Here is a 15,398-nt window from a genome sequence, read left to right on the forward strand (position 1 = left end):
TTGGCATCTTCATACGGTTTACCTGAACCACACACAACGGGCTGTTATAAAACATAATTTTGTCTGTTACTGTAAATATGATTTACATTATAGATTTCATTATAATAAAAAATAATAATTTTATACAAAAGACGTCAATAGGTTCAAAAAGGGAAAATTGTAAGGAAACAATCAATGCAGAAACTACAGTGATTGGCTAATTGAAATCTTAATAATAAACAAAATATAATGAAAAATATTTTTTACAAATATTAAACCAATATAATTTGTAAATCTATTATTTAAGAGTATAAAATAAGCTCTGAATGGTTTATGCAACACATAATATAAGATTATGATACATATTTGGTTTACCCCTTAGCAATGAAGTGATTTTAAACTCAATAAAAGGTGGCAGAATTATATATAGGCTTATTAAGGTGTTTTATTTCGATTATTATTAAATATTTACCAGTACATATAACTGTTAGCAATATACATTCTAGGCTAAATCTAGTAAACATGTATTTTTCAAAAAAAAAAATCATATTCTAATAAAAATGTGACTAAGGCCTATAATACGCAAAATATCAATCCACAATAAAATAAACAATAATATTTTAAATAAAATATTATGCAAGATAAAATAATACATACAATATAATGCTATATATAACATATACAGTACATTATATAAAATAAAATATTGCATGCAGTGCTCATGTTCAGAATTTGGGGGTTTTAACCTGATTTTTTATCAAATAATATATTTTGTATGTATTTTTTATCAAAAATGGAAAACGAAAAGGACAAAACACCTTATATAAGTTGACTAAATGAGCAAAAGTGCATGAAAACTATAATATCATTACGCACATACTGTACATTAAAACAAATATCGCAGCACTGGGTTGTAAAACTCATACCAGTGAAGCTTTGATGACCTTAAATAGAATAATAACTGTAAATATAAATATTTACTTCCGACAGATGGGCCCAGAAAGAAGATTACACATGCGATGTGGGTCAGACGTATTTTACTATACTGTCTAGTTTTCTTGAGTCAGAAAGACCAACAAAAACTTCAACAACATCAATTATCAATGAAAATTGTATGACACTAATTATTTGTTTGTATGATCTAATTATGGACCACAGTGTTCACTGCACCCACACACCCACACACACATTTATTTGTATCACTTACGCTCTTTGCACTGGTTTTCTTCTTTTTCGTCCTGCATACATGTTTAAGGCGTCAGTATAATCCAACTCTTCGGGTCCAATAAATTCAACCCACGATTTCTAACAGATAGTAAAATCCCGAAGACCCACTCTTTCTACTTAAACAAAAAACTGTAAGAAAAAACTGATTTCATGTACAGGCAATGAGTGTTAAAATTCAAAAATAAATATAATATTTGATCAATTGTGCAAAAAGGCACCCAAAGCTACTGCTACAACATGATCAAACTGCAATTAATATCAGTCATAAACTATAAACTTAAAACGCCAAAAGAGATGCAAAAAGTGTAATTCCTCTTCAAATATATTTCAGCGTTCATAAGAGAAGTGACAGCAGGTCCTCGTTATCATATTCTTCATCCTCAGTGCGGCTGAGTTTGTGTAAACAGCTCTCCAAAGTCATTTGCTTGGTTAAAATAATACATTATAATCTATATTTACACAGAACGGGCAAAATAAAACCAAACCCAGAATCATAGCTTCGTGTCTAATTCATTTTTTTTTTTTTTTTTTTGGCCGAGCTGCTCCACTAAGTCCTCCAACTGCGCGCCCCCGACATCAGCTTGCAGGGGCACGCGCATTTGGTTGACCAGGCAACCGGCACAGATTTGCGCAGGAGCGCGCGCAGAGCATCAGAGGCCACGGCATTAAAGGCAAAGGGGAAAAATCTCCTAGGATACAGGACGTCAGACTTTACGTCTCCCGTGATTGGTCAACGGAGTTCAAAATTACGATTTCTCGCTTGTGAATATTAATAAAGAAACGTGACGCGTGGTCATAAGCCTGATGGATTTGCTGAAAGGCAGACGTTTGTAATTAGGCGCAACGAATGGGGAAGAATTTGTTTATGAATATTAATGAGATTGCAAGGTTACTAATGCTGCGTCTCAATTCGCCTATACTAGGCCTACGCCCTAAAAGTATGTACTATTTTTGTGAAGAAAAAGTGCATACTTTTGAGTGTGTAGCGGAAGAGTAGATAAGCTTTGGGACATACTATCACATCATACAGTTGCGTCTTTAACGGTTGCTCTGTCGCTTAGTTACACGCATCCTGTCGCAAACTGACCTGTCAGTCATCTTGTCAAAGTTAAAATCCTCCACATTTAATTTCCTACTGTATCGGAGAGAAATGCAGAAGCACGTTGATCTGCAGTCGCGGGTCTATCATGCAAAGAACTCTCCTCATATTTATGCATAATGATGCATTTAAAAGTTAATGGCCAAACGGATCTTTATAAAAGTCCACATTGATATTTCAGATGAAATATAACACGGATAACAATAAATAAATATTTTCTATCAGGTTAAACTTTGATTAGTCACTCAAACCTGTATCTAAACCTCTCACCGTCGGTCGCGCATATCCGCCATGTTTTGTAGTTTTTAGACACTTTTTACTCGTGTTTGTAGTTCCATCTCCAAAGCGCAGTGGGTTGTGGGGAGTGTGCACGGACCCACACTTCAAAAATCCTTCGGAAATAGTCATCCGGGGACTTCTGGCATACTCTTTTCAACATACTATTACTATGCTTTGGGACACACTTATTTTAATCTCACATACTGCTTAGGATGGATAGAACATTGAGAGGCAGGGCAAGAATCGCTCGCGAGGCTGTTTAATATTCATTAGAATCCTGGACACTTCTGGCCAATCAGCGGACGGAGCACCTCGCAGGATTTGTTACAAAAATCGCATCATCTGTATAGGTTTCTTTTGAAAATCCCTGAAATTAAATACAATAAACATTTAGGCCTAAATAAATATTTTTAAATCAAATAAATGTCTATGATTTTTTTTTAATGTTAGGCTACTAAAAAGATTGATAGGCTATAATAATAATAATAATAATAATAATAACAGTAATAATCAGCATGTTGTTTCTGTGAAACAAATGTACGCAATTATTAATAAAATATAAATAATTTAAATGATCGAGTTTACTCCCTAAGAAATTCCTGTAATATTTTAATGGGGTGATAATAATTCGTGAGAACTTTTTGTTTATTAGTTTAGTCATTCATTCCCTATTTACCGTTATTGCCATATTATATGCCTCATATCCTTGCAAAGAGGCTCGTTGCAGAGTCAATTCCCTTTTGCAAACTTATGTTATGACGTATCATTTCCTGCGCTTTCAGAAGCGTTTATTGCTGTTCGGCATTTATTGACTATAATGACGGTATTATATAATACTCGTTTATGGACCACAGCAAAATCCCTTCAAGTGCATGCAAGCTAATGACTCTTTAATTATACGCATGCATTTAAAGGGCAGTAATGAATAAAAGATGATTCAAAAGTGATTGTAGGCTGAATCTCCCCAATTTTGTTTTAGTTAGGGCACCCAATAAAACTGTGGCCAACCACACCAAGTAGTTACAAGAAAACCCATATTATTTCTTTGTTGTTTCGTCAATTAAAGCAATTGAACACGGCAGAACGACTCATTTCAACTCGCCTTCTTAAAAGTTTCATTTTACACTAGTTGTACAGTATATACATCATGAAATTGTAGGCCTACTGGCACACATTCAAAATATATACATTAGCGCCCCCGTGTGGTAAACACACGTAAACTAAATCCATATGTCTTGTCTTCACTGGTCTACAACCAAATGTAGTCAATGGTTAAAATTGTTGATTGGTTGTAGTTTTTTTAGATACGCTACTGGGTCAGTGTACGACCATTAGGAATGGCGAAGGACAAGTGAGAGGAGGGATCTCAACTTAAACCAGAAATGACTACGAGGCGTTTTGGTCGATCGGATCACAAGTAGACGAGGGACTGAGACACACAGGCCTATTATGGGATGAAATTAGACTCATAATGATTAACAAATGCATAAATATCCACGAACTTGATAAATGTTGCAGGTGTGTTTTACTATCCTTTCAACTTGCGTGTGCCGTGTGCAAACCTTTTCTGGGTCGATCTAATTTTGTTCATTTGGCCTAATGAGTTTTCGACTACCTCTGAAGTGGTCGAAAGTGGACAAGCTCAAAGCGTTTTTAGATCACCTGTATTTAGCGTCGCCCACATGTGATCCGATCGACCAATACGCATCTTAATACCAGGTGTAAAAAGGGCTTAAAATACATATTTGACTGGATCTATGATGACTTCTGAAGCTGGCATAGCGTCATATGATATGAAATCTATCTATCTATCTATCTATCTATCTATCTATCTATCTGTCTTTTTGTCCATTTAAACAGATGTCCAATAAAATGACCAGCTAAAGCCATTGAGTCATTGACCCCCGTTTAATATTATAAACATATCAATAATGAGAGGCACAAAACAAAAATCAATTGATAATACAAATACAGAACAAACAAAAGCTATATTTTATATATATAATATAGAAGTGTGTGTATAACTTTTATTTGTGGGACATCCATTTGCGTATAAATTTTACAGTTGTGCAGAACAATGTACAAAAAAAAAGATATATAGTAGCCTACACATAAAAGCATTTACAATGCTGGGTGCACAAGCAAAGAAACAAACATACAATGATACAACAAACAAACAAAGATACTGCATTTAAAGAGAGGCCTCACAAACATGTTGTTACGCAAGACACGGGCATCTGAAGTGCCAAGTATTATTTCTTCCTAAAGGATTTGAAGTTTAGTAGTGAATGGGGAGGATGTCCTAATAAGTATGAATTTTTTTTTTTTTTTTTTTTTCAATGGGGGAGTTCAATGCAGAGGTCGATTATTGGTGTTTTGTCCACTGTGAACCAATTTTAATTAATGGAATTTTGCAGGAACAGCAAATGAACCCACTAAACCTTGTCTAGTCACAAATTACTAATATTTAGGCATCTTACTTAAGTCATAAACATGATACTAAGGGTCTAATAGTTTCCTAAGCAGATGGACAGGATTAAAGCGACAAGTAATCTGTATGTCGTCACTAAAAAGCCAAATTGCAGTTTAAAAAAGATCTAATCTCAAATACAGTGGTTCTCAACTGGTGGGTCGCAACCCAAAAAATTGGGTCGCAGGTCTGTTTTGATTGGGAAAATATGACCCAAACACCACAATGCGTTTTAAACGGTGAACGACTGCAGGAATTGATATTGTTTTGAATTTAATATCAAATTAACGTTATTATAAAACACCATTAGGCGCATTTAAGTAAGAAAAAATTCAATTGCGAGTAGGCTATTTGAGATGCATTAAATACTAGCTATGAATAAAATGGCATCTCCGCCATATAAAGCTATTCAACATTTGATTGAAATGACATCTGTGTGATAAACGCCACTGTAAAATCTGTCTTGAAGCAAAACCACTTGAGAACCACTGATTTAACATACATCATTGTGGACGGAGCTTTATCGCGTCGAAGGACATGGCGTGAAAGATATTTTAAAGCATGAAAACGAAAATCAGAGCAAAACAAATCCATCGCTTTTATTTGTGCGTAATCTGTCAACTTTACATAATGATAAACGGATCAATCAGCCAACTGATCATCCATCAATCAAACGACCATTTAGCGATTTACTAACCTCCTCTCTTAACCAGCAGACATCTAGCAATAAAACACAGAACGCTCTAACATTACATCAAAGCCAGCCCGGTACAAACGAAACAAAAGGGAGAAAAAGTCACTAATCTCAGAAAACGAAAGCTGTTTTAAGGCACTTAAGACGACAAACGGGTAGAATGCGTGTCCTGTAACTCTTGAACTGTAAGGCTATGTACAACACTCAGCAAACTAGCATAATCGATTCTGTCCATGCTAACAACGACCCGTTGTTAAAAACTTTGCTTCTCAGATTCAATTATAGCTGCCATTTCAATTCCTTTCCTCCTCTGCAAGCCACGATCATTTCATCCAAAGAGAGTGAAAACGGGAGGGAATAAGTGAAATATCCTTTGGGGAGAAAGAAATTAAGGCACACAGTGTTCCCATTTCAGACGATGAAAGGAAAAGGCTTCGGGTGCACGAGTTTGTGGTATATATATTTGCTGTTATTATCACACCAAACTTTCTGTTCTTACTGCAGAGTGAAAGAACAAATCTCAGAAGCAACAGCTGTCCAAAACACAAGTTTCTACAAGAAAATTCAAAAAGTAGGTAGCGACCCTTTTTTAAAAAACAATAAAACCAATCAGTCATAATTCCGCAGCTACGAGAAATCTCATACAAATATGTTTTGGTATATTTACACATTCAAAATGCTGAATCAAATGGCTTTAAATTCTTCAAAAAAGAAAAAAAAGGGGCTCAAAGTGGTCTACAAACTTTGGGCCTAATTCACGAAACACTAAAGAAACAAATTAAATTGCATTCAATTCTATGCGTACAATTCACGCAGGAATAGTTTTACGAACGATGAACACATTCTCTACACTGTCCTTCTAAACTTTTTGGCTGCCGCTGTATTTCCTGACTGACCAAGAACGACTCTATAGACGAGTAAAGAAGTCATTAAAATTTCACTGTGGCCGTAAAAAAAATGTATCGAATCTTTTTTCGACTAATATTTACTTTTGTTTGGGATCCTTCTCGATGACTAGTCTGTGATGTCTTCTCAAAACTCCCTCTTTTTCTCTTACTATATCTTACCTTTCCTCTGGAGGCAGGATACGCTGGCTGCTGTGATTCATGGCACGCAACACGATTTAAGAATTACTATTATTCTTCTACATAAGCGAACAGAAAGCAAGAGTGTAATCAGCAAATTAAAAGCGGAAAAAAATGGCTCAATGGCATTTACATAATTTCGATTATATGCATACAAAAGTACAAAAGACGATTATTAAACAAAAAACTGAACAGGTAAATGATAAGCAATAACATTCAGATATTGTTGTAATACACATGAAACATATGCTTAAGGCAAGCATAAACGGGTGGCAAGAGCAGACGGTACTAAAGAGGGTATCTTGTACTGTTTCATTTTTACTCCTTGAATGGAAAAAGTGTTGTGTAGCAGAAACGGGGACATATTTTCTCGGACTATTGATTTCGGTGGTGTTTTTTTCTTTACCTCAGAATCTTGTCCCCGTAATTAAAAGGTTGCTCCATTCCTTCTGCATACTTCATAAATGAACTCTAGGCTTCCTCGCGCACACACATATACACAAACACACACTTGCTCACACACCTCTCCTTGCCATTACACTCTCTATCCCACTCCAGAATGGCGGAAAAAGAAGAAGAAATCAAATCAGGGATGAAAGGACATGCTTTAAAAAAAATAAAATATGAACTTTCTTTTACTGCTTATTTCTCATCAGAGAGGGTGTGAATAAGTAGATAAGTGTGAAAAAACGTGTGGTAAAAATGGCTTTTAAAGCTGTAATGTCTCGTATGTTTTCAACCCAGAGTGTCATCAGAAGCAGATGCATCTCTCTCGAAGGGACAAACAAGTCGCTGTATTTATGTGTGCGTTTTTTCCCCTAGAAACAGGCACTGCGCTGTTGATGTGTCAGCCGCTGCATTGGGTGGGATCTACCACTAATAGTCACAGCAATTGCTTTGGTTGTTCTCGGAAAAGTAGGTGGTTCCGTTGGCCAGTGAGGGAAAGAGGTACGTTCCTTTCTCCTCAAGTGGACGGTTTGGAATCTGTGAAGGGACAAAATTGAAACCATTAAAAGAATGTTTTGTCCATTCCATGGTAATAATGTCATGATATTCATTAAGCTGTGCATGGAAAAGAATTTAAAGCAGAACTCTCTACATTTTGAACTTTTGCACCCAGCCTGTGGTTACTGACAAACTGTTTTGATGGCTTCCTTTACTATTCAGAGTTTTGTACTTTTTATGAAAACATAATTCATATTCAAAAGATCTTTAACTAACTTTAACTAAGGCAATAGTTTTGTCTTATCCAAGACAAAATCTTAACAGCATCTAAGCAAAATGGACAATATAACTGAAATATACTGAAATTAATCAAAATTGAGAGCTTTTATATTAGAATTGAATTACATCAAGAAATATGTTTAGTCACCCAGAACTACTCTGTATTGCCCACAATTTGAAACAAATTGACTGAGCACACTGTGAATAGATTCATCTTGAGTATCTGTCCACCTCAGAAGCTCTAGACTTCTTCAAAAATACTTCTTTACACATGGTGACAAAAGTAAAATCCCAAAACTGTTCTTTCCCACAAAGACTTGTGACTGGTGGTAGAGCTGAGATAACCCAACCTGTTAAAAAAAAAAAAAAAAAAAAAAAAAAAAAGCCCTGGATGTGTGATGACACATTAAGCCTGGGGTGAAATCTGGGCAGTTCCGCTATACTCAACAAACTTCAAGACTCAATCTAAAAATAGGGAGTGAGCACACACGTGTTTGCTTTGATCTAGAGAGCATGCTAGTTTAAAGTTACAATTATACAATGGATTAAATTAGTACAGTTTACCTGTGTCTGGCCATTGCAGGAGAGATACTGCTGAGCAAGTATGTTATCTGGAGTTAATCCAAGTGGGACTTGACAGCCCATGGGGCTGATGTTGGTGTCCTCCTGTGGGATGACCGGCGTGTCCACGATTGACTCGCTAGGACCTCTCTGGTAGTAACAGGATTCTTGTGTAGGACTCTGGGTAATCAGACCTTTAGCCCTCTGGCAGGATGACATTGAAGATACTGGATTGGCAGAACCATACTGCATCCCATTCAGCGGGGGTTGAGGCGTGCTTGTGAACATGCAGCTGTTGGGGTTCTGCTGAGGATAGACGCCATTTGCAGTTGTCTCGGGCAGGAATCCTTGTGCGTTTGTGTGCGACAACAGTCCAATCAGGTCTCTTTGGAAGCCCGTCAAATTCTGATGCCCGCTGGAAAATGATTTAGGGACCTGCGGAGGGGTAGGCTGGGATTTCTGCCAGGCAGGCAGTCCTGGATTGGCAGGATTTTGAGTGTGAAGAGAAAACTGTCCTTGTAAGTGGGTAGTTGGGCCAGAGTGCAGTCCTGCATCTTGTGAACCTGAAACGTTATGGCCGCAAGAGTTCAGCAGGTTATCCACCATATTGTTGCTGTCGGACACCCACTGAGGGTTCTGACTGATTGACGGTTGTTGGGGAAGTGAATTCTGGAAGCCTATCGGCAGGGTGGAAGTGGACAACAGAGGACTTTGAAGAGGGAGAGTCATTGCGTTGGGATGGGGCTGGTTTCCAGTCTGTAGGTTTCTCTGGCCACATGGCACCATTCCGTTCTCTTGCACGGCACCTTGCAGACCAAGCCTGACTTGGCTCGACTGCTGACTACACTGCATGGCAAGAGGATTAAACATGATGTTATTATTGCTGGGCATATTTTGGGTTGTCTGGTCTAGTCCAAATGATTGGACGAAAGTGTCGCCAGGTAAAATCTGTGGCCCCATATGGGTGAGCTTGGCCATCCCTCTTCCAGAGCTACTGGCATCCACTCCATCCTGGATGTTCATTCCGATAAACTCACCCGGACCTTGGGATCCACCAAGCATCCCTGCTTGGCAGTTGAATGCCTGGTTAGCAGCTAAGTTATTCTGTAACTCCGGCACCTCAACAAATAGACCCTGGTCCTTTATCTGTTCAGGCAATTGAACAGCACTTTCCTTGAAAAGTGCATCTTCGACATAGGAGAGGATGTCGTTGGTGATGATTTTGTTAAGATCCATATCGTTGTTGTAGTTCATCCTGAGCAGAGTGTTCTCCCACTCCTTCAGCTCCAATTTGTCCACATCAAAATCCTGAAGGTTGTCGCAAAAAGTGGTGTCCCCGATAATCTGCTGCAAGGTTTCCATCATGTCCTTTACCACACCTTCCTCCTTTATCTCAGCTACAGTGTTTGTGTCTGACGGCTGCCAGGTGTTCCCAGGGACATTGAGCAGGGCGTGGCTATCCCTGAAAGCCTTGTCAAGCGTAAACTGTGAATTGGGGTCATTGTTCTGGTTGTAGATAGAAAGATCCTGGTTCAGCATGGAGCCAAGAATAGAATCTGGGTCCAGAGATGTAGGTTTGTTTATCTTCTGGGGTTTGCTCTGATTTTGAATGTCAGTGATGATGTCCAGTGAGGGGCCAGTCTCATACAAGACACCCTCACCAGTTGTGCAGTTAAAGGGTAGCTGCAACTTCCTTTGACTGAGGTGCTCCTCACCCTCCTCATTTCTACAAAATACAGACTATATTTATTAGAAAAACAAGGAGATTAGCTCAGCAACGACATTACTAAAAAGCAGGTTTTACTTACGTTAGTGCTCTCTGTCGAACAATTATGAAGTCTGGCCTTCCTCCTTTATAAACAAGCCTAGCATTGGACTGCACCCAGATCCATGTACCCCATTTCGAGAGAAGTCTGAAGACGGTTAAACCACTTTCTCCTGTCTTTATCACTATGAGAGAAAGTAAGAGAAAATATATATTTTAAAAGGTCTTCTATAGAAATCAAACGGATAGTCTTATGGAGTTCATAAACTCAGCTCATACAAAAGCCAAGGTGAACATCTAAGAATGGACTTGGCTTTGATTTAATAGTAAATACTTGGTCAAGGTCTGATATAACTCACTTCTGACATGGTTGTCTGCACAGTACATCATGTCAGCAGCGTGAATGAACTGATAACCGGAGCCTCTCATACACAGCTCAATCTCAGTGTAGCCAAGAACCACCTTCCCTCTGCAAAATGAGAAATAGATAGGAAAAAATGTTAACACTGTTTATACCACTTCCAAAAAATGTATTGGCCCAGTCTGATGCTGTCTTTTACTTAAAACTCAAAACTACCTTGTGTCAATACCCATGGGTGTGAAGTCCAGCTTGTGTTTGGTTTGGAAAAGAAGAGTCTTGCTTCTGATTTCCAAGATTGAGGGTGGCTGGAGGGGCGTGGCTATGACAAAAAGAGCCAGCTGAGGGTGGGACAAGGTCCCATCTTCCACCAATTTGTTTTGCCCATAGAGATATTTCAGCCTCCCCTGGAAGTTCAGGGCCTTAGGGGCAAAGGGAAGGACAAGAAAGTAATTTTAGCCCCATGAGGGTCCGACACTGAGAGTAAACTATCCACAGCAGATTTATTTACACAGCTGTTGCTGTTGTGTACACAGAAAATCAAACATGGTTGAATATAGCACAAAGTGTTCATCTAAAAATATATACATTTTGGTTTGGACTGGCATAAAGGTGTAATAGACATCTAGGATGTTTACCAAGAAGCCTGATGAGTTGTCCAGGAGGCACCGGAATCGGCAGCAGAAGCTTCGTTCCAGGAAAGATGAGTTTTCTGGAGGGATGTGTTGAGGGTTGTAGTTTACCATGTCTCTGGTAATGTCACTGCTGCTCTGCATTGCTGAAGACCAATTGGTTTTGCCAAACAAAAGAGGAAAACAGTGATGTAATCGGCTGTGAATCACTACCTGTGTTCATCACAAACATACTTCCTTGACTCAGGAATGATGACAGCAGAAATCTGCTCATTGACAAAACATTCAGGGCTGGGCACCGCAGTAAATACTGACGACATCTTACCAGGAAGTCACTGACCCTATTTGAACACCAACGTTAGGGTGAGTTGCTACTAACCATCGGATCCTTCGCTACCATCGCACGAGGTGGGATTGAGAGCGAAGTGTAGTTGTCTGCGGAACATTGCCCGATCGTCTGTATGGATGAGCTCAAATACACTCTGGTGGACCACATCCGACTGTGAAGACAGTGAAAGAGGACATTAATAAAAACATACATGATCACAGGGCATGTTATGCACCCAGCATCTCCTAATAATCCAGTGTGTTTTACCATTACCATTCAATATGGTAACGTTTTTTCCACTGTCACAAACAAGTTCTCATGTAGTTATTTTCTTTCCATTATGTAATTGCAGTGTTTATGCCAATCAAATGCAAAAAATGGAAAGCATAGTCTATTGTGGTGGCTCATATTTAATGAAAAAGCATTCTCACATTTGTCTCTAGAGTTTAAAAGGAGATCTCAATGTCCATTTTAGCACTGTATTTAATGTATATCAAAAAGTAGTTGCTTCCCTCTAGAGGCTTGGCATAGTAACTGCAGCTTGTCTTGCATTTTTCCTTTCGGCCTATGTATTTTCCTCCCTGTGCTCTCTCTCTCTCTCTCTCTCTCTCTCTCTCTGAAGACCAGTGAAAACAGGCAAGCTTCTTCTAAGTGCTGTGTGCACGCTAATTGCTGCAGGCTGGACAGTGGGGATGAAAACCAGACAAGGTCCAGAAACCATTCATGACAACTAGTACCAGCAAACACACATTTAAAGGTTAATGAGGACACACAGGATAGGGAGTAGAAAGAAGAGATATATGTTAATTGCTCAAAAATATGTACACATGTCGCTGATATATTTAAACATATATAGAGTAAGTATATACACAGATGTTTTTCAACAGGGCACGTAGAATAATGATGTTGAGCCATTCTATAACATCTAAAAATAATAAAACTAAATACTAATATTATTTATAAAACCATATTTTTCAGCCTTTTAATGCATATCATAAATGTATTTGAATAATCGAATCAAACTCCCCATCTAAAGACCAAATTATTGCAATATTCACTTCTACAGTTAACACGTTTCTTAATTTTATGCAACCAACAAAAGGATAGTATATCATAAATATAAAAAATGTTGTCCAGCCCTGATAAGAACTGAATTTTGAGGAGTAAAAGCACAGAACACTTAACACTATAAAAATGTTAGACACCTACATGATAGAATAATGTAATTAAAAGTATGTGAATAGTTATAAGCGACCTAAGTCACAACAGGTGTTGGCAGTGGGTATGTAATGTATTTATGCGTTCATGTGTGCAGGTGGTGCTGCCTGCGTAACCGTAGCGACCTGGACTTGCCTTACATGCTAGAGAGGGAACGTCACACTCTAGGGAAATTGATTTAGTGAGGAAAAACAGGTACGCAAGCACAAGCACACACTATATGTACAGATGCACATCAACAAACACAATGAAACCGCAGGTCTTATTCACAAATCATACAGGTGTATATATACATATACATATAATATAAATACATTCTTTAGGTATGCACATACTGTACGTATGGTCATATTTGTGTGTGCCTAGAGCGAGAATGTGTATTTGAGTAGGCATTGTGTAACGTATAGCCTACTTGCTATATTATTGTTGGATATAGTTATAAAAAAGCTATTGTTAATAATGATCCATACATGCAAACTATATGTACAATACACCACAGGAACACATACATAAGATCTTTCACAGAACTGGCTGCGGTTCACACACACACAGACAAACAGGTTTAGCAAGTTCTTTAATGAAGTATCCAAACATTCAATTTGACTCTCTTTGATGTTCTTTTTCTGAGCTTCTCCTCTTTTATAAACAAAACCAAACTATGTCCGATATGCACATCACAGGGTGAAAGAAAACTTTATCGCTAAGCATTTGCAAATATTAGCTTACATCATTTTGAATAAGTCTTCCAAACAGGACAAGGAAGAAAACCTGAACAACATCTGAACAACATTGACTAGTTTGTTCACTATTTAAAAAAACAAATCCTCATCGACGCCACAGATGTTTAACAGTAAACAAACCATTCCGATTAAGAAATCGAACCCAGAGACACCTCAGCAATTTTTCACAACCTACTTTCACGCTTCAGTTATGGAACAGTAAGCACCCGTGACCGACATTCGGGCCCACAGAATTATCCTGACGATAAGAGAAATTCATGATTCCTTCAGGGTGAGGAAATACTCAAACAAATGAAGAATGATTCAAATGTTTCCAACTCCAGCGTATATTTGACAATTACACTGGATTTAGCAATTATCAATCGAAACGCAATAGGATTGTTTGAGGCTAGTAAACTAATAATAATTTTTCTTGGTACACAATACAAAAAACAAAACAAGGAAAGGTCGGAAGAGGCCTAGCTTTTGTTTAAGCCACTTACCAGCAATATTTGTGTTGATTACGAACATTTCAACGTATGACGAGATGCCTAATGTTAAATAAAAGCTGTACTTCCTAGAGAAAAACTCACCTGATGGAAGCCCAGGTAGTCCTGTATAGTTGGAGACGAATAAAACACGTAACCTTCGGCGGTGACAACCAGAACAAAGCCATTGAGGGCCTGAAAACAAAATAAGACAAAATATGTGTTAAAACATGTTAACAACAAATTGCACGCTAAGTCAAAGCTGTATGGAATGAAATATTTCATAAACAAAAACGGAAAGGTTAGTTTTGGTTTGGTTTATTCCCGGTACACATTGTGCGATTTTGGGCTGTCCCAGACGAAAGATGACCAATCGTGGCGATTTCTGTGCCAGTCGTGGCTCCTAAACGGTGGTCCTACGTCATACAGTGAGAGGTTCAAAGACGGCTGTTGTCACAGTCTTGCGACCAAAGATAGCCAGCGATAATTTTCTGACTGTATCAGTATCAGATCATCTCACGGTGTGTTTGCTGCTACGACCAACATTTACTGACTAGCCAATAAAAACGCAACATGAAATGGCGTATTGATCAACGTGACATGGCGCTAAAACTTAAAACGACTTACCTCAACTCCATTTGCAAAATTGCCATGTCAAGTTGGCCTCTTTTCCCTAGTCATGATAGTGTCCATATTCTCCTCTTTCGCTCACTCGGACATAAAAAACACGATTGCTGAAATGCAATTCATCTTGCTCTATTCGTTTACCACTAGCGCATGCTGATGACGTTTTATATACTGACGTCTATACTAACTTGCGTCGTAGCCTACGATTCAGTAGGCGTCATCATCGCACAGTCTACATACATGTCGTACCCAAGTTTATTAGATCCATGTCGTACAGTGTGAATTGTAATCAAGGATTGCCGAAATCGCACAGTCTGTAGCAGGCATAATGCGAAACACACAGCGTCTGGGATTGTGAGTGAGTGTAAGACTGTAGATGGGTGGGGGTAATGGGGCCATTTTTCTTCTTTTACATCTTTTTTTTTTTTTTTTTTTTTAAGTAAACATCCCATGTAATTATCCAGGCTTTTGTTAAGGTGTTGAACATGACAACAGACAGGGGGTGAATATCGCCGCTAGTCACGCACAGGAACCAACAGCCCTCAAACAATGGAGAGAGAAAGAGAGAGAGAGAGAGAGAGAGAGAGAGAGACGAAGATGTGGCTGAAAAAGAAACTCACAATATTTGTAGGTGGAAAGCAACAT

At 38.3% G+C, this 15,398-nt stretch overlaps 2 protein-coding genes across 2 annotated transcripts in view; both read right to left on the reverse strand.

Moving 5' to 3' along the window:
• The window catches only part of ahr1b (aryl hydrocarbon receptor 1b), a 45,428-nt gene extending 42,787 nt beyond the window's left edge, over positions 1–2,641 (reverse strand). Inside the window, exon 1 of the mRNA XM_084417926.1 lies at positions 1,187–2,641. Coding sequence (XP_084274052.1) covers positions 1,187–1,227 — 41 coding nt within the window. The 5' untranslated portion in view covers positions 1,228–2,641. The remainder of the gene's footprint in view (positions 1–1,186) is intronic.
• A 1,832-nt stretch (positions 2,642–4,473) lies between these two features.
• Positions 4,474–15,398, reverse strand: part of ahr2 (aryl hydrocarbon receptor 2) — a 62,028-nt gene continuing 51,103 nt past the window's right edge. The window contains exons 4-11 of the mRNA XM_084416852.1: positions 14,232–14,321; positions 11,753–11,873; positions 11,380–11,519; positions 10,961–11,163; positions 10,743–10,852; positions 10,427–10,568; positions 8,622–10,344; positions 4,474–7,817 (exon numbers count right to left, since the gene is read on the reverse strand). Of these exons, the coding sequence (XP_084272978.1) occupies positions 7,710–7,817; positions 8,622–10,344; positions 10,427–10,568; positions 10,743–10,852; positions 10,961–11,163; positions 11,380–11,519; positions 11,753–11,873; positions 14,232–14,321 (2,637 nt within the window). The 3' untranslated portion in view covers positions 4,474–7,709. The remainder of the gene's footprint in view (positions 7,818–8,621; positions 10,345–10,426; positions 10,569–10,742; positions 10,853–10,960; positions 11,164–11,379; positions 11,520–11,752; positions 11,874–14,231; positions 14,322–15,398) is intronic.

This window comes from Rutilus rutilus (assembly GCF_951802725.1).
Source record: "Rutilus rutilus genome assembly, chromosome: 8".
Taxonomy (NCBI): Eukaryota; Metazoa; Chordata; class Actinopteri; order Cypriniformes; family Leuciscidae; genus Rutilus; species Rutilus rutilus.